This window comes from Microcaecilia unicolor, chromosome 2 (genome assembly GCF_901765095.1).
Source record: "Microcaecilia unicolor chromosome 2, aMicUni1.1, whole genome shotgun sequence".
Lineage (NCBI taxonomy): Eukaryota > Metazoa > Chordata > Amphibia > Gymnophiona > Siphonopidae > Microcaecilia > Microcaecilia unicolor.
In genome coordinates this window covers 443,704,739-443,728,578 of record NC_044032.1, presented here as the reverse complement: position 1 = coordinate 443,728,578, position 23,840 = coordinate 443,704,739, and the positions used below count along the sequence as shown (strand labels likewise).

Below are 23,840 nucleotides of genomic sequence, written 5' to 3'. Positions count from 1 at the left end.
ATTTGCAGGTTACAAGAGCTTTCAGGTAACAATTAGACATGTCAGTTTTAATAGAAATTAAATATATATGTCTAGAAGGTGTTTAATAGTGTTTAAAAATGCTGTTTTGTTGCTGTGGGGACTTTTAGAAGGTTGGGCTCGTGCGTGAGGCTCGAGCTCCTTGGGGAAGGTAAGAAGGGTTCTAAACTGCCTTCAGTTGTCAGTTGGGTGGGTATTAGATGACTGGACGGATGTGTGTGAGAGGGTCCGTCCAGAACTGTGTAAAATTTACTTAAAAGTTACAAAAGATTGTAAACAGTGAATTGACTTGATACATTTGTGTAAAGACTGGTTTAGTTAATTTAAAAGAGCCCCGCGGTCGTTTGGCTCTGAGATGTGTGAGTGAAAGTCTGAGCTTCGAGTAAACTGCTGACCCTGTAGTATTAAACACAGTATTGAGAAGCTCAAATAAGGAAAATATTTATTCAAATTTGGTGTGACTTTAAAGGTTATAGCACCCATTCTGAGAATGACTAGAGTACAGAGATGTTCTGAATGGGCAGCTGGCCCTGTTTATTAACGTGACAGTCTGCTGAACTGCTCTCTGGTTACTTAATTTAAAAGTAATTCCAATGCAGCGCATGTATGGATAATGTGTATGTTTAGTGCCAGGTTATTTTTAAGTTTGGTACTGGCATAAAATAAATATATATACACATAAAGATAACCAATACTGGATTAAAGAGTTGGTTTCTGGTACATATTTAATTATTATAATACCAACTGTGAGGTTTCCATAATTTATTCTGGGAGAATTAATTGAGGGTGGGATCTAGTATAGGGATTCATGATTATATTTTTATTTAATTGGGTAGCTAGAAAAATAATAACAATTTTAAACTATTGGAGCATTTGCATAGGGAATAGGTTTTTTTCCTTTGAGTTTGTAAAGATTAGAGTAGTAGGTATTCCTTCGCCAGCTTCCAGCTTCAGTCTCCAGTAAAAGTACGGTACCCAACGTTAAAGAAAGAAGAAGAGCAGAAGATATACAAGAAAGCAGGAAAACAAAAGCTAAGTGCATTGACGTTAGCATACAGAACAGCACAAAAACTGATTTATAAAAGGCTAACAAAAGGAAGAGAGAGAGAGAAAACACAAACTATACTTACCTGCTTGACGGATGAGAGAGCTGGAAAAAAATATAATAACAAAGAATCAATTCTTATAGAAAAAAGGAATGTTTAGTCAAAATTTTGAGATGAAATACATATTTAGTTAATAAGTTTTGCTAAGATTTAATTTATACTTATCTGATAAGACGTAGGAGAAGTGGGTCTGTCAGATTGTTGATGTACTAAATAAAAAAAAAAAATATTGAATTTGTTAAATGGGTATGAACTTTACTCATATCCATAATATAAATAAAAATAATAAGTTCTTGAATTATTAAGGTGAATGTTCTTTGTGTTCCTGAATTATTACATTAAAATATATACCCAATTTAGTTTCATTCCTTTCCCCGTTTTAGAAACAGGGAGACGTGGCTAGTGTTAATGTCTGTATCTTAACCCTGTCCGATACACGATATTTTGCCTGAGGTATTCTAAGGGTATTGTAGGGTGAAGTATCGTGCCCAGGGTGAGGTCACAGGTACAGGGGGAAGGCAGGATATGGCAACAATTAAGCATGGACCTGTGATGAAAGGATCCATGACAATGCTGAGGGGAGATGAAATACTGGACCTGGGAGGGGAGAGGGGAGGTAGAAAGGAAATGGAGAGATGTTGGCCACCTGGTCAGAGGGGGTGGGGTTAAGAGAGGCAGTGGGAGATGCTGACCATCTAAAGAGGTAGACAGGGGGGAAAGAGGGTTTCTGGTCACTTGGGAGGGTAGGAAGGGGAAGGAGAAATGCTGGCTATTTTGGGAAGGAAGGGGATACTGGCTAATTGGGGTGGGAGGGCGGAGAAAAATGATGACCTATGTGGGGTGTGTTGCACCGTGAGCTGCCCCCGGAGGATGGCATATGGCCACAGATTTGCCTAAGGCCACAGGATCCCATGAAGTAGATTAGTTCCTTAATGCTCACACCCAGAGATTGTCAGTGGTTTTCCCAGGTGTATATGGATAATGATGATTTATGGACTTTGCTTCCAGGAACTTGTCTAAACCTTTTAAAACTCATCTATGCTAATTGCTTTGATCACAGCTTCCATGAAATATTCCACAGCTAATTTTGTATTGAATGAAAAGCTGCTTTATCTGATTCCCTTTTTACCTGTTCCACTCCACCTCTGTCATATCCCCTCTCAATAGCTCATCACTAAGTTGGAGAGCCCTAACCTGACCGTCTTCACAGAGCAGCCATTCCATCCCCTTCATCATTTTGGTTGCTTTTTCTGTACATTTTCTAGTTCTGTTATATCTTGTTTTGAAATTAGGTGATGAGAACGTCACACAATATTCCAGGGTGGTTGCACCACAAAGGTATGGTATTTTTTGTTATATTTTACATTCCTTCCCTAATAATTCCTAATATTTTATATACTTTTTTTTATTGCTACCATGCACTGAGCTGAGGATTTCAAACGTATTGTCCACAATGACTTCAAGATCCTTTTCCTGCATGGTGGTTTCTAATATGGAATCCAGCTTTGTTCACCTGTAGTAGGGATTATTTTCCCCTATGTACTTGTCCACATTAAAATTCACCTACCATTTAGATGCCCAGTCCCCGAGTCTCACAACTCACAATCTGTTTGTGAGTTAAGAACTTTGAATAATTTTGTGTTATCTGCAAATTTGATCACTTCACATTTTGCTTCCTTTCCAGATCATTTATAAATATCTTAAAAATATCTGGTCCTATTACAGATCCCTAGAGCACTCTTTTATTTACTCTTCTCCATTGGGAAAGCTGACCATTTAGTCCTATATTAATCAATCTGCAGCAGAATATTGTCTCCAATCTCATTACTTTTAATTTCCCTGAGGAGTCTCCCATAAGTAACTCTGTCAAATATCATCTGAAAATCAAACCAATTCACCCTTATCCATATGTTTATTAACACCTTCAAAAGGATATCAAAGATGGGTAAAGCAAGACTTCTCTGCTAAATCCATGTTGACTCTGCTTCATTAAGCTATGTCCATCAAAAGAGCCATTAATATTGTTTGGCAGAATACATTCTAGCATTTTGCATGCCACCAATGTCAGACTTCCTATAGTTTCCTGGATAACCCTGAAAGCTATAGTTTCTTGGATCACCCTAGAAGCCTTTATAAAAATTGGTGCTAGAATGGCTATATTCCAATACTGAGTCACAATTGCTGCAATTTTATATTTCAGTTGTTTTCAACCTCTTGAATAAATACCATCTGGTACTGGTGATTTGTTTATTTTTTTTAATTTGCAATTAGCTCCATTATATTTTCTACTTTCACTGTGATTTGATGCAGTTCCTCTGAAACATCACCATAAAAGAATACATTTGGTATTAGGATTTCCCCAACATCCTCCTCAGTAAAACTGAAACAAATAATTACTTCAAAGGTCCAGATTCCACACAATTTGTGCAGTTAACCTTGGAGATATGCTGAATCATTTGTACTAAAATTTTGGGGTCAGATATCATTAATTTTATTTTGGATATCTCAGTGTTCAGCCAAAAAGCTATGCATTTAGGAGGAGGAGAGCCGGAAAGTGTTCGAGAGGTGGTGAGGCCAGGCCAAAGTTATTCAGATAGTGCTGATATTCGGCACTATACAAAAACTTTATCCATTTAAGTAAGATTGCTTAAATAGCTGCCCTACCTTAAATGATTAATTTATCTGTTTAAGTTTAGGACTGCATATTTAGAAGTCTTACTTAAATGGATAGCATGGCTGAAAATGCATTATAAAAATAAGTGGACAAGTCATCCATACATATTTATGTGGAAGCTTCCTCAATGAATATTGACTTCTTAATTTTTCTTCTCTGTCTAGTCCTTCCTGCATATCCTTTTAACTCCTTTCTCATCTAGGGGTCCTTTTAGAAAGGTATGCTAGTGTTTTCAGTGCATGCTAAAAATAAGCATGCGCTAAACACTAGAGATGAACACTAGAGATGAACACTAGAGATGCCTATATATTCTTATATCAGTGGTAATTAGGCATACGTTCAATTAGAGTAATGAAGGGGGTGTATAGTCAGTCACTTCTAATATACTCAACTTCACATGAGTTATATCTTTTGTAACACTTAACAATCAAAGGCATTTTAATAGGATCATCAGATACGCGTACCTATGTCTATAATGGCTGAAAATTATTATGTGGAGACCCAATATCACCGACATAGATCCATGTTTCGCTAGATGCTGTTTCAAGGTAGTCTCCTATTTTCTCAACTGCTATTGAGAAAATAGGAGACTACCTTGAAACAGCATCTAGCGAAACATGGATTTATGTCGGTGATATTGGGTCTCCACCGCATATTGTCTACTGTGGCTGAAAAGCTAAGTACTAATCTGGAATTTAAAGATAACAGTAACTATGTAAAAATGAAGATAAATGATATAAATGATGCAGATGAATGGTAAAAACTCAAAAAATTGGGATTGATGAGGATTGCAATACCGTCTATTTAAAAAAAAAAATGCTTGGCTCATAATAATTTTCAGCCATTATAGAGATAGGTACGCGTATCTGATGATCCTATTAAAACACCTTTGATTGTTAAGTGGTACGAAAGATATAACTCATGTGAAGTTGAGTATATTGAAAGTAACTGACATATATTCCTATAGGCATCTCTAGCATTTAGCACGTACTAAAAATGCTACTGTGCCTTTGTAAAAGACCACATTAGTGATCCAACTGACTCCTTCACGGGCTTCTTATATCAAATGTACTTGAAAAACTTTTGATTATCTTCATTTTAGCACAGTTGACACTCAAAACATCATTAGACCCTAGTCCTATCCTAATCAAATAAGAGAGATTTACACCTTTGAATAAATAAGTCAAAAATAATATAATTTGATTATTTATTCAACAAATTATTTCAACAATAAGTAATCTTATGTGAAAAAGTCTGTGAATCCTTCATTCAGTAATTGGTGTTACCTCTTTGAGCAGCAATGGTTTCAACTCAGTCTTTTGCCCTTGAAGATCTTGCCTCATTCTTCCATACAGAACCATTTCAACTTTGCAACATTTGTAGGTCTCTGTGCATGAACAGCTTGCTTCGAGTTTTCTTACAACATTTCAATACGGTTTAGGTTGGGACTTTTGACTTGGTCAACCCCAAATCTCTTGTTTAGTCATGCTGTAGTAGGTTTACTTGAATATTTAGGATCATTGTCTCGCTGAATGATTGTCTTTCAGCTCAGCTTCAGGTAACAGACAGATGGCCTCACATTCTCCTCTAGAATCTTCTGAAATAATACAGAATTCATTGTTTCATCAATGATGGTAAAGTACTGATGAAGCAAAGCAGTCCCACACCATGATATCCTCTACTACCATGCTTGAAACCTGATAATGATGTTTTTACTTTGGAAGGTAGTGTTTGGTTTTTGCCAAACATTTGTATTATGATGGAAAAATTCACAACAATTTTTGACTAATTTGCCGTTCTAATCTCTGTTCGTATTTTACCATTATTCCAGAAGTCCTTTGGGTCATTCAGATACTCTTCGGTGAACTTCAAGTATGCAGCAATGTTCATCTTAGAGAGCAGTTGTTTCTTCCCATGAACTCCATTCTCATTCAGTATTTTCCTGATGTCTGATGCGTAAACCCTCACATCAGTTGCAGTAAGAAAGACAAGTAGATCTTTAGATGTTATGGTATAGTTCTTTGAATGATTTTCTGGTTTGTAATTGGAGTGAACTTGGCAGAATGACTGTTCTTGGGAAGAATCATTGTAGACTTCTATATTTTTCCATTTGTAGAGTGCTAAACAGACAGTGGATAGATGGAGCTACACATATTTACAAAATGGTCTTATAAGTATCAGCTATTTCTTTTTACGGGTTCTCTCAAATTTCTTTGGGTCTTGGTATAATGAGTTCCTACTAACTTTAAAGGTGAAAGTCACTCAAATTCTTTTGAACCTTTATATAGGTCAGGATGCCCCACTGTCATGCAGATTTACTCTGCAGTGTAGTTTACTTCTTAGTCAATTATTTAAACATTGGATTCTAATTAGCCACTTAATAGTAGTAAGGAAACTAGGGGTTTACTTACTATTTCACACACTGATTCTAAATTAGTCTTATTGTTCCTACTTTGTACATTATTTGGGGGCAATTCGGCAACAGGGTGCCTTGCAGTAGGAGCTTATTCTATAAAGGAAATTAGGTGCTAGGTTTCATTATAAATACTAGTGTAACCTGGTATCAACATGCCTGATAGAGCTGGTGTAAGTGTGAGCACCTAAATGCAACAAGTTACAATATACAACTTACGCATCCAGCTTCTCCTACATAAGCATACAGCTATGGAACGGACTCCCAAATGCTGTGAGATCAATCCGTGACCACTTAAACTTCAGGAAATCATACCTCTTCAAAAAGGCCTATTCCACCGATCCAACATAAATCCCAGCACCCAGCAACACAGCATAACTAATCATCATACTAGACAATTTATAATCTTCACTTCCTTCGACCCCTTGATGCCTAATCCACACCTACCTCATCTGAGCACAATATAACTTGTATCTGTTATCAACCGAATTGGTGAACGCCTCTACGGTACTATGTAAGCCACATTGAGCCTGCAAATAGGTGGGAAAATGTGGGGTACAAATGTAACAAATAAATAAATAAAATATGCAGAACAGAAAAAAAAGCACAAAAGGGCCTTGTTTCAGCACTCATGCACCTGTGCCCGGGAGATAGCCGGGCTTATTTAATTACTATTTTAAAGGGTAAATAACCCACACTCCTCTCCACTCATGACTTTATAGACCTCTATCGAAACCTCTTTTTATTTTAATTTGAAATATATTTCATTTAAAATAAAAATGTATATAGAAATTAGAGAAAACAAGATATGCAAACTGCTTTGAATGGAACAGGATCATGAAGTCAATAATACAATCAGGAAAATAAGCCATAACAACATGATTATAATACCATACATTATATCCTTTTAGTTGCCTTTCTTGGAATCTTTTTTTCTAGTTCTGGTACCTCTATTTTGAGATGTTCTTGAATTGTTGTACATTTTCTTTTGAAGGTAAGGTCATTGATGGAATGGTCTGGTCCTGAAAAACATTCACCCACAGGGGTGCAATTTTGGTCTGCGCTGTGGTGTGTGATCTTATGGTTGTGTGAGCTGATATTTAACTTTAACATCTTGTTTCATTGATGTAGCTAGTGTCTTTCTTTAACATAGTAACATAGTAGATGACGGCAGAAAAAGACCTGCACGGTCCATCCAGTCTGCCCAACAAGACAACTCATATGTGCTACTTTTTGTGTATACCCTACTTTGATTTGTACCTGTGCTCTTCAAGGCACAGACCGTATAAGTCTACCCAGCACTATCCCCACCTCCCAACCACCAGCCCCGCCTCCCACCACCGGCTCTGGCACAGACCGTATAAGTCTGCCCAGCACTATCCCTGCATCCCAACCACCAGTCCCGTCTCCCACCACCGGCTCTGGCACAGACCGTATAAGCTTTACATGTTTGATATTGAATAAAATATTCTGCATTAGAGGAAGAGCATGTGGGGTAATGTGAGACTCCAGCCCCTGGGGGTATAAAGTGAAAGATGTGCTTGGAGAGTCTCCTGCTACTGAAAAGCTTAGAGAGGACCCCATGGCTGAATCAATAGTCCTTCCAATTTCCGAAAAGTATAGTGATTGTGATGAGAGCAGTCTGCTTTTTTCTCTAAAATTAATTGTTTTGCTTCTACGTTTAGGGGACAATCTTGAAACAGATTTCCTAGCTGCAAAGTCCGTGGGTGTAGACCTTAGGTCTTATTGTCAAGGAGAAGCTACCTGGGTGGGTGGGTACTTGTAAAATTCCATGAGCTCAAAGGACCTCTGGATTGTCACCTGCTTTTTTCTTCAGGCAGATCTTAGCTGAAAAATATGCATGCATTTTTAAAAATTCAATGTCTGTGCATTATTTTCCAACCCCACCCCACCCCACCCCACCCCAAGGAAAACCTCCATCTATTGTAAAAACATGTGCCCTATGGAAGCTCACATATACTTTAATCAAACCGAGTGCAAAATTTTTATATAGCTCAATTAGCCCAAGTAACTGGCTTTGAAAATTACTCTCTTAATTATCCTGTCCATAGAAACGTTTCTAATCTGGTTTTTTTGACAGCATTTAATATGCATTTGTTAATGTTTATCTAATAGGACAGTTTCTTGAAAATGCAGAAACCTTGTTTTGAGACTTTTAACCTTAAGGCAATTTCTTTTCTGAACCAGCTAGCTACATACTGCAGTGAGGAATATAGGCACGCTCATCTTTCAGGCTAGTTCTTGTGCAGAAAAATCTATAATAAAGCAGGATGTGAAGGTTTAAAAATTCATCTGTTTCTGCTTATTATTTCTGTTGATCTAGCAATATGTAATCAAGTTATCCAATGTTTAAATAACATATAATTGTCATTAATCCATGCTTATAAAACATTTTCTTTTTTATAAAACATCTCCTCCCAGACGTTACTTGGCTGTAAATGTTCATTTTGATTACTAATCATAAACTATCCTTATAAGTCCAACCAAAATATCAACTACAACTGTAAGCCATCACAACAAGTTTCAAATGAATTGTAAATTGTAAACCAGTACTGTAATTGTTAACCAGAATGTAATCTGTAAGTCACTTTGAACCAAAACTTGTTTTTGGATAACATTGGGATACAAGAATGTATAAATAAATAAATAAATAAAATAAATATTTCCTAGTATTTGCTGACCTTGTGGACTGGGGGCACATCTCTGGCGGACCGATGCTCAGAACCTAATGCCGGTGCTAGAGCCAATTAGTGCCAGACTAACGCTGGCATTAAGCTGCGCAGAATCTTTAGAGGGCACTAGTGCCAGAAATAATTTGCCTACCAAAGATCACCAGAAATCATACTTCAATGCAGGCAAACGGATGTAAAAGAGGTAATTAGGTAACCCCTCCCAATGCCCAGAAGAACATCACATAAAAAAATCCTGCCCTATTGCAAAACATTTACCGCCAGCTCGGAACTGGCATTGGGGTGTTTGACAAGAAAGGAATGCTCTACAAGGAAGTCTTTCGTGGCCATGTATTCCTTCTGATATAGCTTAGAGTCAGTAGCACTTTCCTGTTTGAAAAATGGAATGCAGCTTAAATGCTTTGAGAAGTTGAGCTCTCACAGACCCATCCTGCAATCGGAGGTCTTTTCCCTTTTTGCATGTATGGAAAGATAAGCTGCCTGATTGATAGTAAAATCACAGCACCACTCCAGTCAATTTTTTAAATAAATCGACTCGAGAGTCCAACCTGGAGCTGTCACAAATATTCTGTTTGTTTGTTTGTTACATTTGTACCCCGCGCTTTCCCACTTGAGGCAGGTTCAGTGCAGCTTACATAGTAATAAGGGTTACAAGGTATTGCAGAGAGAGTACAAGCTGTGGTATAACAGAATAATGATGGAGATATGCAGATAGATGGGATGGGCAAGTAAGAAGGGGGTAGGAGAGGCAGGAGGGGGAAGGTTGAAATGAGCAAGGGATAAGGGGGTGGGAGTGGCCGGAGGAGGGAATAGTTTGAGGGCATAGGCGTAGACTGGGGGGGGCGAGGGGGGGCAATGCCCCCCCAAACGACGCGAGGCGCCGCCGCGCCATTAGTTTAAAAAAAAAAAAAAAACATGCAGGCACGCGCTCCTCTCCGTCCGCTTGGCTTCCCTGCCCTCTCTATCTGCGCCCCGCCTTCCTCTGACGTCATTTCCTTTCGAGCGGGACGCAGACAGAGAGGGCAGGGAAGCCAAGTGGACGGAGAGGAGCGTGTCCGTCTACCCCTCTCTCTTCCTCCCTCCCTCCGGCGCAGGCAGCAGTCTTTTCCAGCGTTCCTGGCAGCGGTAGCGTTGTACACGCTGCCTTTGGCTCTGCCCCGAAGCCTTCTCTTCAAGTTCCTGTTCCCGCATAGGTGGGAACAGGAACTTGAAGAGAAGGCTTCCGGGGCAGACCGAAGGCAGCGTGTACATCGCTACCGCTGCCAGGAACGCTGAAAAAGCTGAAGACTGTTGCCTGCACCGGAGGGAGGGAGGGAGGAAGAGAGGGGGTAAACGGAGTCACCATCTTGGACCTCGCGGGGGGGGGGGGTGGGGAGCAGAGGGAAGATGGATAGGACTGGGAGGGGTGGGAAGCAGAGGGAAGGAGCAGGAGATGGATGGGACTGGGAGGGGTGGGGAGCAGAGGGAAGGAGCAAGAGATGGATGGGACTGGGAGGGGTGGGGAGCAGAGGGAAGGAGCAGGAGATGGATTGGACTGGGAGGGATGGTGAGCAGAGGGAAGGAACAGAAGATGGATGGGACTGGGAGGGGTGGGGAGCAGAGGGAAGGAGCAAGAGATGGATGGGACTGCGAGGGGTGGGGAGCAGAGGGATGGACCAGGAGATGGATGGGATTGGGAGAGGTCAGGCACAGCAGAGGGAAGGAGCAGAAGATGGATGGGACGGAGGGATGGTGAGCAGAGGGAAGGAACAGAAGATGGATGGGACTGGGAGGGTGGGGAGCAGAGGGAAGCCTACTGGAAAGAAGACACTGCATAAAACAGAAGACACTGGGATCAAAAAGAATAGAAAAACTAAATGATCAGACAACAAAGGTAAATAAAAGTATTTTATTCATAATTTATTAATTGAAATGTGTCAGCTTTTTGAAATGTGCATCTGTGATATTTTGCCTGTAAATTTCATTTCCTTCCTCCATATTAGCATATTCATTTGCATATGTATATATGCAAATGATATGCTAATATGCTCCGCCCATTCTTTGCCCCCCCAAATGAAACAGTCAAACTACGCCTATGGTTTGAGGGGTAGCATAGGGGGAGATGATGGAAGATGTTGTCTAAGTCATAGTCATTGTCGAGTGATTAGGTGTTGGGTAAAGGGTTCATAAGATTAGGTTAGATCATTTGGGTATGCTTGCTTGAATAGATGGGTTTTCAGCGATTTCCAGAAGGGTAGATAATTGTTGATTGAGCGAATGGATCTGGGTAGGGCATTCCATAGTTGGCTGCCTAGTAAGGAGAAGTTGGATGCATAAGAGGTTTTGTACTTGAGACCTTTGCAATTAGGATAGTGTATTCTTGGTTATCAGGATAAGTCTTGGCAGGGGTGGACTGATCATAAGGGCAACCAGGTAGTGCCTGAGAGCCCAGAGGCTCTGAGGGACCCAGTGCTGCTCTCTCCCCCCCCCCCCCCCAAGCATACTACAGCCCCTCCCCCCAAGCCTCACTGGGCCCTCCCTGGGCCTACATTGAAGGGCCTGGTGGTCTAGTGGCATCTTTGGGGGCAGAAAAGAATCCCAATGATCTTTACTGGCCAGGGAACCAGATCACTGTCACTATGCCCCTGAGGCTGGGCACCATTCATTCTACTCTGTAGAGTTATACGTTAATTGCTATACTGCCTGTCGAATAATACTGCCAGTGCCGCTGGACCCAAGAAGAATGACTCCAGCAGACTCTCTCTCTCCCTTAGGCATCTGCACAAGAGTTGCACTTTCCATGAAATTCTTGTGTGGATGCGCTAGGCATGTTCCTCCCCCTTACAGAAAAACAACTTCCCAAAGCTCAGCGCTAACAGCGTACATATAGTTTGCACGATATTAGTGTTGAGCATTGGGAAGTTAATTTTCTGCGCTGTTCCTGCAGTATTTCTCAGCGCTGTTCCATACAGCGCTGCAGTTCTGAGCATCAGCTTGCTAGATAATCCCTCAGCTCTTTCTGAATGATTCTGGATTAGCTTTTGAAGGTTGCCCTTCTTCGTCAGATCGGAAATAAGCAAATGTGCTAGCTGACAGTGTATATAAGTGAAAACATTCAAGCATTACTATGACAGTCTGACAGGGTGGGAGGATGGGGGTGGGTCGGAGGTATGCATGGGGACATCTTATTTTCTTTTCCATGTTTTATTTTGTTTGATTTCTATTGATAACCTTAAGAGTGGACTAACACGGCTACCACACTCCTCTACTTGAATGATTCTGTAAAGGGGTGTCTAATTTACGCCTACACTCTAAAGGAAAATAGGTGCCCACTTTCCTTTACAGAATACTAGCAAAACTGACTATGTATGCACAGATGTATTTGGAGTGGAGGAGTAGCCTAGTGGTTAGTGCAGCTGACTTTGATCCTGGGGAACTAGGTTCAGTTCCCACTGGAGATGCTGGTGACTCTGGGCAAGTCATTTAACTCTCCACTACCCCAGGTACAAATAAGTAGCTGCATATACTATGTAAACCACTTTGAATGTAGTTGCAAAAACCACAAAAAGACGATATATCAAGTCCCATTTCCCTTTCCCTATTTGACATTCCAAATGGAATGTTGAGATTCTGTTGCTACTATTGCATATTCTACATGGAATGTTGCTACTATTGAGATTCTGTTGCTACTATTTGAGATTCTACATGGAATGTTGCTAGTGGAGGAGTAGCCTAGTGGTTAGTGCAGCGGACTTTGATCCTGGGGAGCTAGGTTCAGTTCCCACTGGAGGTGCTTGTGACTCTGGGCAAGTCATTTAACTCTCCACTACCCCAGGTACAAATAAGTAGCTGCATATACTATGTAAACCACTTTGAATGTAGTTGCAAAAACCACAAAAAGACGATATATCAAGCCCCATAGAGCTGTGCAAGTGCTTGCATCTAGATTCAAGAGCTATGAACATAGGGCCAAATTCTATAAAGGGTGCCTTAAAAATTGGTGTCAAAAAACCACGCGGTTAGCGCGATTCTATAAACTATGCCTAAAGCTAGGCATAGCTTATAGAATATGCGCATGCGCTGTTCTTGCAACTGAAATGTAGGCACACCCATTCAGGCCACATAAAACCAGTTAGGCACATATCGGGTGTATTCCATAATAGTGCGCATAGTTTTTTTGAAACACCCACAACTCGCCCATTCCACACCCATGGCCACACCCCTTTTTGACTGCACGTATTAGAGCTTACGCTCACTGCATTGTAGAATATGCCTAGAAAGTTGTATTCTGTCAAGTGGTGTGCATAAATTCTAATGCGCACTGCCAAAACGGGGGGGGGGGGGGGGGGGGGGGGGGGGGTGAGGCTATGGGGCGTGGAATGGGCGTACCGTGAGCATTCTGAAAATCTATGCACACAGTTATAGTATACACCAGCTTCATGCCTAACTTAGACACTGGTATTCACAGCAAGTTTTACTTGGCATAAATGGACACGCCTACAGTTAGGTGCAGACATGGCCCCTAGGCATATTCTATAAACTGCATGTAAATCTAGGCACGGTTTAGAGAAAACGCCTAGGTGGAAATATTTTCAGCGAGGATTTTTCAGGCACCATATATAGAATCTAGTCCTAAGTTTATACAATACTGTCTGTTATGCACAAAACTGACAATATTTACACCAGTGTTTGACATGGCATAAAGGTCACATCTAAAGTTAGGCACTCAAATACTGACATACTCTAGTATTCTATAATGGCTTCAGTGCCCAACTTTGCTGTTCTAGAGTACTTGCTAGCGCTTCGGGTTTTTTTGCCTAACTTTTGTGTCCTTTCTTGAACCTTCCCCTAAGTTTCAGTATTTAGCACATATGGGTATTGCCGCCGAGGGGGGGGGGGGGGGGGGGGGGGGCAAGATTCCCCCAGTCCCAGTCTCCAAGAGGGTCCTGGCGCAGGCAAGCTTCCAGTGGCAGGCACAGGCAAAAGGCTGAATTGGTCTCCTGCTTCTGTGTGCTGGGTTATTGTGTTATCACGTTAACTCTTCTCTGCCAGCTGGCAGGAAGAAGGACTCATGGCCAGCTGTGCAGAGTTAACATGACAACTTGATAACCCAGCACACAGGAGGAGACAGACTGAGCCAGCAGTAAGCTACTGCCAGGTTGGGAGCCTGGGGGGGGGGGGGGGGGGGGGGGGGGACAGGAGGCACCCTCAAGATTGTTTTCCCCAGGCCTGCCTTAGTCTCTCGGCAACCCCACACATTTGCTACATAAATGTTAGCCCCTTCTTTACTGAATTACCACCTTAATGACTGGCAGGTGCTGCTGCAGAACACGGCATCCACTGTGTGCCTGACCCTTCAAGGACTCCAAAAACATGTGTGGCTATATATTTCCAATAAGCTTTTCGCTTCAACATACACTCCAAACAACAGTTTTATATACCACTAAGGACTATGAGTTCAATAGAAGGGGAACAGTCTCATAATATCAGCTCGCTTATGTCCTCAAATTTGTCTCAGGACTTTTTAAGCTTCCGTGACTACATATAATCACTGACTTGAACCCCCCCCCCCCCCCCCCCCCACCTTTATATCTTAAAAGAAGGTGGTGTTATGCAAACTTTTTGATTCGTTTTATGATTTTATATCAATTTTTTAGTTTTTCTTTTATGTTTTTTTCTTTATTTTCTATTGTAAGAACACAGTCCTCTTATTAGCATCACTCATATGCTGAAAGACAATCGAACACTTATCTGCACATTTTCCTATATCCACCGGACCCTGACAGGTTTCTGTTTCACCTCGGCTTTGTCGAGGGGTCTGGATATGTTTGCTGGTCTAGATCATAAAAACAATAGATTAGTTATTTCAGCATCTTAACCAAGTGGTATATACAACCGTATAATCATGCTTTGGCACTTACTCACGTCTTTCTCTCCAGCCGTAACTGTTCAACATGGCGCTCATACCTTTTAACGGCTCCGTTCCCAGATATCTACTATTCAGTCCCATAGGTTCCACAGACTGAAGATGATACATCCAGAAGACTTCCCGCTGTAATAGTTTTTTGTTTTTCATCACCCCCTCAAATTCCTAATTGCACTGGCTCTAGCGCTAAACACTTTAGATCAGTGTACTCATGAGCCTTCATAATACAATGCTGTACCAAAGGTGCCCCGGGTGTTCTGGTTGTAATCCTTGAGTGATGTTCCCTCATCCGTGTATGCAGGGCTCTACTTGTCTTTCCCACATACACTTTATCGCAAGGGCATATCACTGCATAGATAACATTCTGTGATTGACAGGTGGTATGCTGTCGAAGTTTGTATGTTTTTTTTTATCCAGATGACTGGTAAACTGATCAGTCTGCAACGTAATAGTGCATGTAGTACAGTTGATTCTGTTGCATTTAAAATGATCCACCGATGGACTCTCACTCAGCTGTGTGTTCTGGGGCATACCCACTGGGCTCAATACCTCTTTCAAATTTTTCGAGCGGGAATATGCCATTCTCAATTCTGTGTTCATGAATACTGGAGGTGTCTTCATGATGTCCCAATGGCGATGAATAAGAGGATTGTGTTCTTACAGTAGAAAAGAAAGGAAAAAACACATAAAAGAAAAACTAAAAAAATTGATATAAAATCATAAAACGAATCAAAACGTTTGCAAAACACCACCTTCTTTTAAGATATAAAGGTGGTGGGTGGTTCAAGTCAGTGATTATATTTTATTTTATTTTTTATTTTTGTTACATTTGTACCCCGCGCTTTCCCACTCATGGCAGGCTCAATGCAGCTTACATGGGGCAATGGAGGGTTAAGTGACTTGCCCAGAGTCACAAGGAGCTGACTGTGCCTGAAGTGATATGTAGTCACGGAAGCTTAAAAAGTCCCGAGACAAATTTGAGGACATAAGCGAGCTGATATTGTGAGACTGTTCCCCTTCTATTGCATTCATAGTCCATAGTGGTATATAAAACTGTTGTTTTGGAGTGTACGACCCTTCAAGGATAGCATACTTGAATCCACACTCATGTGGTTGGATCCCTGGCTGCATGGGACTTTGCTAGCAAAACAAAAGGAGAAAAATATATTTTTGCTCATATCTCCAGAATTCTAGAGTTTTCCATGTCCATGTGGACCGTTGTGAAAGTTACCCTGCTATACAAAATTTTTATGACATGGAGGGGCATTTTCGAAAAGGATGTCCAAGTTGCAATTTGGACGTCCTTGCAAAACGGCAAAATCCAGGGGCGGGGAAACCCGTATTTTTGAAAAAAGATGGACGTCCGTCTTTCATTTCAAAAATACTGTCAGAGACGTCCAAATTCTTAAATTTGGACTTCCATAGATTTGGACGTCCCTAGACATGGACGTTTCTGACTTTCAGCAATATTCGAAACCAAAGATGTCCATGTCAAAAATGTCCTAATGCAAGCCATTTGGGTGTGGCAGGAGCCAGCATTTGTAATGCACTGGTCCCCCTGACGTGCCAGGACACCAACCGGGCACCCTAGGGGACACTGCAGTGGACTTCATAAATTGCTCCCAGGAACATAGCTCCCTTACCTTGTGTGCTGAGCCCCCCAAAACCCACTACTCACAACTGTACACTACTACCATAGCCCTTACGGGTGAAGGGGGGCACCTATATGTGGGTACAGTGGGTTTGTGGTGGGTTTTGGAGGGCTCATTGTTTCCTCCACAAATGTAATATGTAGGGGGGTATGTGCCTGGGTCCACCTGTCTAAAGTGCACTGCAGTACCCACTAAAACTGCTCCAGGGACCTGCATGCGCTGTCATGGACCTGAGTATGACATCTGAGGCTGGCATAGAGGCTGGCACGACATATTTTTAAAGATATTTTTTGAGGGTGGGAGGGGGTTAGTGACCACTGGGGGAGTAACAGGAGGTCATCCCTGATTTTCTCCGGTGGTCATCTGGTCATTTCAGGCACCTTTTTGTGCCTTATTTGTAATAAAAACATGTCCGGGTGAAAACGTCCCAAGTGTTCGTCAGAGACGTCCTTGTTTTTTTCAATTATGGGTCAAGGACGTCCAAGTGTTAGGCACGCCCATGTCCCACCTTCGCTACGCCTCCAACACGCTCCCTTGAACTTTGGACATCCTTGCGACGGACTGCAGTTGGAGACATCCTAAATCGGGTTTCGATTATACCGATTTGGACGTCCCTGGGAGAAGGACGTCCATCTTCCAATTTATGTCGAAAGATGGATGTCCTTCTCTTTCAAAAATGAGCCCACTAGCCAATCCTATAATATTAGCAATCATAATTATGCTTTTTTTTCCTTTTTTGACAAGATTAATCTTATCTGGAAATACAGCCAAAACAACACGATTAACTTTTAGCTACAATTAAATACAATCAATTGAGATTTCCATTGTAAGGAAAAAAATAAAGTAATAAGTAATAATATTTATAAATTTTAGCCAATATAAAATATCAAAATAAATTGTTCCACTTTCTCAGACTACATTAGTAATGGGGGGATTTTGAATAGAGAAGATTACTTAAACATTAAATTACAATAAAAGAAATTAGGCTGCGTCAACCTCCTCTTTACATTTAAAGCTGTTATTACAGTTGCTTCATATCTAGAAATGATTTTAACTGATCTGGTGAATAGAAGACATAATTAGTATCACCTAATTTAACAATGCATTTACAAGGATACGCTAGGAAAAAAGTTCCTATTTATTTGTCCTTTTTTTTAAAGCTAAAAAAGCTTTTCTTTTCTGTTGTTTGTTTTGTGACATCTGGATATATACACACTTTTTCTCCTCCAAAGAGGGAATTAATATTCTTGAAGTATAATTTCATTACATGATTAAGGTCTTGTTCAAATACCAATGACACTAGCAGTGTAATTCTTTCTGTTGTTGTATCCGAAGTTTGTTCCAAGAAAGCTGTTAAACATTAATTGGCACTGATTAGAATTTAGGCGCACAACTCGCTAAGCATATTCTGTAATGATGTGCGCAGAAACTTCTAACAAGCACAGGCAAAATGGGTGTGGTTATGGGCGGGGAAATGGGCACTTCACGGGCATTCTGAAATTTAGGCACCTAGTTACAGAAGATGGCCCAGTGCACCTAAACCTACATGACGGGATTTACGCCATGTTTTAGTTGGTGTAAGTGGATGCGCACAGATTTAGGCGCTAAAATATCAACTAAGAGTATTCTATAATCGGTGCCTAAATCTAGGTGCCAATTATAGAATACACTTAGTTGGCACTGATTTCAGCACCGATTTTGGTTGCCATATAAAGAATCTCCTCCGAAGTGCCAACTGCATGCAAAATTGCCTTTATAGAATGGAGCTTAAGTTGACATACATCAGTGGCGTAGCCACAGGTGGGCCTGGGTGGGCCAGGGCCCACCCACTTAGGGCTCAGGCCCACCCAACATTAGCACATGTTTAGCGATAGCCAATGGGGATCCCAAGCTCCGCCAGCTGAAGACTTCCCCCTGATTTTACCGAAAACACTACTGTCCACAATACCGGCACCTGCGCATGCTCAGCTGTCAGCGCATGCCTGCTACAGACTGCCAAGGTGGAAAGGAGCGTTTTTTCACCAGCTGAGATAATGTTTTTTGGTGGTGGTGGTGGGGGGGGGGGGGGTGAAGGGAACACTTGGTGACCACCCACTTCTTGCCTAGGCCCACCCAAAATCTGTTGTCTGGCTATGCCTCTGGCATACATCTGCCCAACTTCAGGTGCGAGTGCTTATGCCATGTCAAAGGCTGGTATAAATGTTAGCACCTACAGTTTGCAGTCACACATGGAATAGTAGTCTATAGCTTATGAAGAAATTCTATAAGTGGTGCCTAAAAATCAACACCGAACATTTTACGTGCAAAGCACTAATCTGTAAAGGGTAGGGGTCTTTTATAGAATGGTGCTTAGGGCGTAAACTGCGCCTAACTTTAGGGACCGGCAATTCCGCTTGCTAAAAGTAGGTATAAATTCCAGTGCCTAACTTAGGCGTGGTTCAGCTGAATTCTGTATTTGTGTGTGTAAAATTTTTGAACCCCCCCTAGCCACGCCCCCCAAATTTACACGCGTTAGGATTTACATGCGGAACATTATAGAATATGATCTGTGCGTAAATCCTAATTAAGGCCAATTGATGACAATAATTTGCTGCTAGCAGCCAATTATTAGCGCTGATTGGCTTGTTTAGCAATTAAGTTGCACGCACAAATCAGCTACTCATGCTGATTTGTGCGCGCAACTTTAGTCATCATTTATAGAATCTAGGGGTATGTACACAATTGCAAGACATGCCCCTGATGTGCATGCCCCCTTTGTAATTGTGTGTTACAGCATTTAGACACTAAATTTACCGCCTATGTACAATCTCACACGTAACTACTAACTAATGCCAATTAATTAACACCATGTAATGACTATTATTGGTACTTAAGACCCTGGAAAAGGTGCCGGTATTCAGTACCCCTGAGTACTCCCTCAAAAAAAGCCCTGGGTATTTCTGCCATAGCAGTGATGTACTAAAGGGGACCCCTTAGAGCTCCCAGGAGCCCCATGTTAAATTACTGTGTGAAAACAGGGAGTGTGTCATAGAGTGTAACAGAGCTGGTAAAAGCTTTTTACTAAGACACCAGTAGCAAATCTCTGTACTGTAGTTATGTAATTATATATAGGAAACAAAGGGGGGAATTATCTCTTGGTTATCAAACTATAGCGCAGCTGGCTGTTTTTTTTTTCCAAAATGGCACACTGTCTGCCAGATATAATTCTACATAACATTGTTTGAGAAGGAAGGGTACAAGACAAAATCTAATCTAACCCCCCCCCCCCCCCCCCAGAATGACTAAACTTTATTAGCAATCAGTGTTTACCATCAGTGGTGATAGAGCTGAGTTGTGTTATGTGAAACTAAGCCCTGGAGGAAGCAAACATTCATGTCCAGTCCTTCAGAACAGTGGAATCACATTCCATCTAATCTTTCAAGATAAAGCTCAAATAATCCAGGGAGGAGTCCATAAGAAATAGTACAACAGAAATATATTTAGAAGGATTATATACAGGAATCTTCTTCCTCAGCCCCAAGATATAGGTCGGAACTCAACAGAATTTATTACACTAGAGGGTTGAAGCTTCCCAAACAGGAAACACTGCACCAACAAGCAGGCTGAGACTAAATAAGGACGAGATTTATTAAACTGTGCAGACATTATTGCACTTAAATGTGTAGTATTGCACTTTAACATGCGTTATTGCTTTTTAGCACATATTCCCCCAAATTCTAAATAGTGCGACTGAAATTGCGTGTGCAAATCCGGTCATATTCTGGATCTGCATATGCAATTTAATTACTTAACAAGCCAATCAGTGCCAACAATTGCAACTTCACAAGCAATTATTAATTATAATTGGCATTAATAAGAATTTACATGCACAACCTGTAGGTGTATTCTGTAAAGTGGTGTGCGTAAATTCTAATGCATGCAGCCAAAAAGGGGTGTGGTCATGGGTGTGCAATGGGCGGAGCACAGGCATTCCAGAATTCTATGTGCATGTTTATAGAATACATCTCTTCAGCCTAAATGGATATGCCTAGAGTTAGGCACAGGGATGGCTACTAGGCATATTAGGAATGGTTTACAGAATACGCCTAGGCATAAATATTTTTGACGCTGATTTTTCAAGTGTCATATATAGAATCTAGTCCATTATTATTAAATAGGACACATTGACAATAATGGGGCAAGTGTTAAATAATACATGCAAGTTCAATAAGATGCATTTATGCAGGTTAATAAGCTTAGCCTAAGTTTTGTATGTATGGAGAACTCCACAAGAAATCAAACCTACAAGAGATGAATTGAAATCATTTTGAATTTACATGTTGGGTGCTGAAAGCAACAACTATATGTATGTCCTAGAGCAGACAGTGCTTTAAACACTAAAGATCACTTGTATCTCAGATGCCAAATACTGTGCTTGAGTAGTCATTTGCTTGAAGAGTCACTTTGCTGCTCTTCTTTCCAGCTGCTCTTTCTCCATTCTCGGTGACTCGGCGTATTGGCCACCCTTACCAGAATCGGACGCCTCCTAAGAGGAAAAAGCCTCGGACCTCGTTCAGCCGGGTGCAGATCTGTGAGCTGGAGAAGCGCTTCCACCGACAGAAGTACTTGGCCTCAGCTGAGAGGGCCACTCTAGCTAAGGCTCTTAAGATGACCGATGCCCAGGTCAAAACCTGGTTTCAGAACCGTCGAACCAAGTGGAGGTAAGACCCAGGTTTCGGTCTGCTCCAGCTCCAAGTGAGTGCCAGGGCAGTGGTGCATGAAACAGCGACCGTAACATTTGTGTTTGAATTGATGCATGAATAAATGGTTGTATTGTCTTGCACTATAATCTCACAGATTAGACAGTTCCAAAGCACTTGTGGGCTAATGGCAGCACGGCCGGCGGAACAAGGTAAGCGAGGTAAGCACGGCAGGGGGGGTGCCGACCTTTGGAGGGCGCCATAAGCCATGCTTACCGCCGCTTACCTCAGCTCCCCGGCAGCCTTTGTTTCATTCCTGTGCCGCCCTGGAGGGTTTAAATCTTTTATTTTACCTCAGTCGTAGCAGCCGCGTCAGTGAAAGCACTGCTCGTCTCTAGCCTTCCCTTTGTTCTCTCTCAGTGTCCCGCCTTTTTCTGATGTAATTTCCTCTTTCCATGAGGGCAGGACACTGAGAGGGAACGAAGGGAAGGCTAGAGACGAGCCATGCTTTCACTGATGCACTCACAGCGACTGAGGTAAAATAAAAGATTTGAACCATGCAGGGTGGCAGGAATGAAAAAGGGGATGTTGGGGGAGAAGAGGGTGGGGCAGGTGGGGGCTGGGTGAGTCACTGGACATGGATGGGAGGGGAGGATAGGGGGCAAAGGAGAATCACTGGACATGGATGGGATGGGAGGGGAGGGCAGGGGAGAGAGGAGAAATCGCTGGACATGGAGGGGAGGGCAGGGTCCAGGAAGAGAGGAGAAATCACTGGACATGGAAGGGAGGGCAGGGGAGAGAGGAGAATTGCTTGGCATGGATGGATGGATGGATGGAGGGGGGCAGGGGAGAGAGGAGAATTGCTTGATATGGATGGATAGATGGATGGAGGGGAGGGCAGGGGACAGGAGATTTGCTGGACTTGGGTGGATGGAGGGGAGGGCAGGGTTGAGAGGAGAGTTGCTAAACATGGCTGGATGGAGGGAGGGCAGGGGAGAGAGGAGAGTTGCTGGACATGGATGGAGGGGAGGGCAGGGGAGAGGAGAGTTTCAGATCATGGATGGAGGGGAGGGCAGGAGAAATTATGGACATGGATGGAGGGGAGGAAAGACAGGAAGGAGATGAACATGGATGGAGGGGTGAGAGAAGAAATTTTGGACATGGATGGAGGGGAGGGAAGAGAAGTAAGATGAACATGATTGGAGGAGAGAGAGGAGAAATGCTGGACATGGATGGAGGGGGTAGAGGAAAAATGCTGGACATGGATGGAGGGGTGGGAAGAGAGAGGAAGTGAGATGAACATGAATGGAGGAGAGAGAGGAGAAATGCTGGACATGGAGAGGGAAGGGGGAGAGAAGAAATGCTGGATATGGATGGAGGGAAGATAGAGGAAGGAGATGAGATGAGGGAAAAGGAAGGGAGGAGAAAAACTGCACATGGATGGAGAAAATAGGCAGAAGCTGGATCCACTCTATACCGCCTCCAGTCAAGTCTGCGGAGGACCCAGCTTTTACTTATGGATGTAAGGCAAGAAATGAAGAAGAAAGGAGGAAAGAAAAGAAATACATTTATTTATTTGTAGCATTTGTATCCCACATTTTCCCACCAATTTGCAGGCTCAATGTGGCTTACATTTGCCGTAGTGACGATTGCCATTTCCAGTCCATGGAATTGCAAATGATGTTGACATCAGGAGCATACATACATGGTAGAAGAATACATCGAAATACATGGTAGAAGAATACATCAACATTATTTTATTGCATAGGTATTGACATTAGGGTAGACGTGATTGTTTTTGTTCATTAAAAGCCGTGGGTTAGTCAGTCGTGTAATGAGAGATCGGTTCTGTCTTGTTCATGTTCAGTCTTATTGTTTAATAATTAGGATGGTTGTTTATGGTATGCTTTCTTGAATAAATCAGTTTTCAGTAGCCTTCGGAAGATGGTTAGATCTTGTGTTGTTTTTATGGCCTTCGGAAGTGCGTTCCATAGTTGTGTACAGATGTAGGAGAAGCTGGTTGCGTATGTGGACTTATATTTTAGTCCTTTGCAGTTGGGATAGTGGAGGTTGAGGAATGTGCGTGCTGATCTTTTGCGTTCCTAATAGGTAGGTCTATAAGGTCTGTCATATATGCCGGGGCTTCTCCGTGTATAATTTTGTGGACCAGGGTGCAGACTTTGAACGCTATTCGCTCTTTTAGTGGAAGCCAGTGTAATTTTTATCTTAGTGGTTTTGCGCTTTCGTATTTTGCTTTCCCAAATATGAGTCTGGCTGCTGTGTTTTGAGCTGTTTGAAGCTTTTTAATAATTTGTTCTTTGCAACCGGCATAAATGGCATTACAGTAATCTAGGTGACTTAGCACCATTGATTGCACCAGGCTACGGAATATTTCCCTTGGGAAGTAAGGTTTGATCCTTTTAATTTTCCACATTGCGTAAAACATTTTCTTTGCTGTATTTTTTGCATGGTCTTCTAGTGTGAGATTGCGGTCAATGGTAACTCCCAAAATTTTCAGGCTGTCAGAGACCGGAAAAGTGTATTCTGGTGTGTTTATAGTCTTGTGTTTATTTGGGTTGTATTGAGAAGATAAGATGAGACCATGTGTCTTTTCTGCATTTAGTTTTAGTTGGAATGCGTCCACCCATGAGTTCATTATTTGGCGGCTGTGTTGGATTTCGT

At 41.9% G+C, this 23,840-nt stretch overlaps 1 protein-coding gene across 1 annotated transcript in view; it reads left to right on the top strand.

Annotated features, from left to right (window-relative positions):
- TLX2 (T cell leukemia homeobox 2) overlaps positions 1-23,840 on the top strand; it is an 87,466-nt gene that overhangs the window by 40,360 nt on the left and 23,266 nt on the right. Inside the window, exon 2 of the mRNA XM_030192540.1 lies at positions 20,942-21,179. Within this exon, the coding sequence (XP_030048400.1) occupies positions 20,942-21,179 (238 nt within the window). The remainder of the gene's footprint in view (positions 1-20,941; positions 21,180-23,840) is intronic.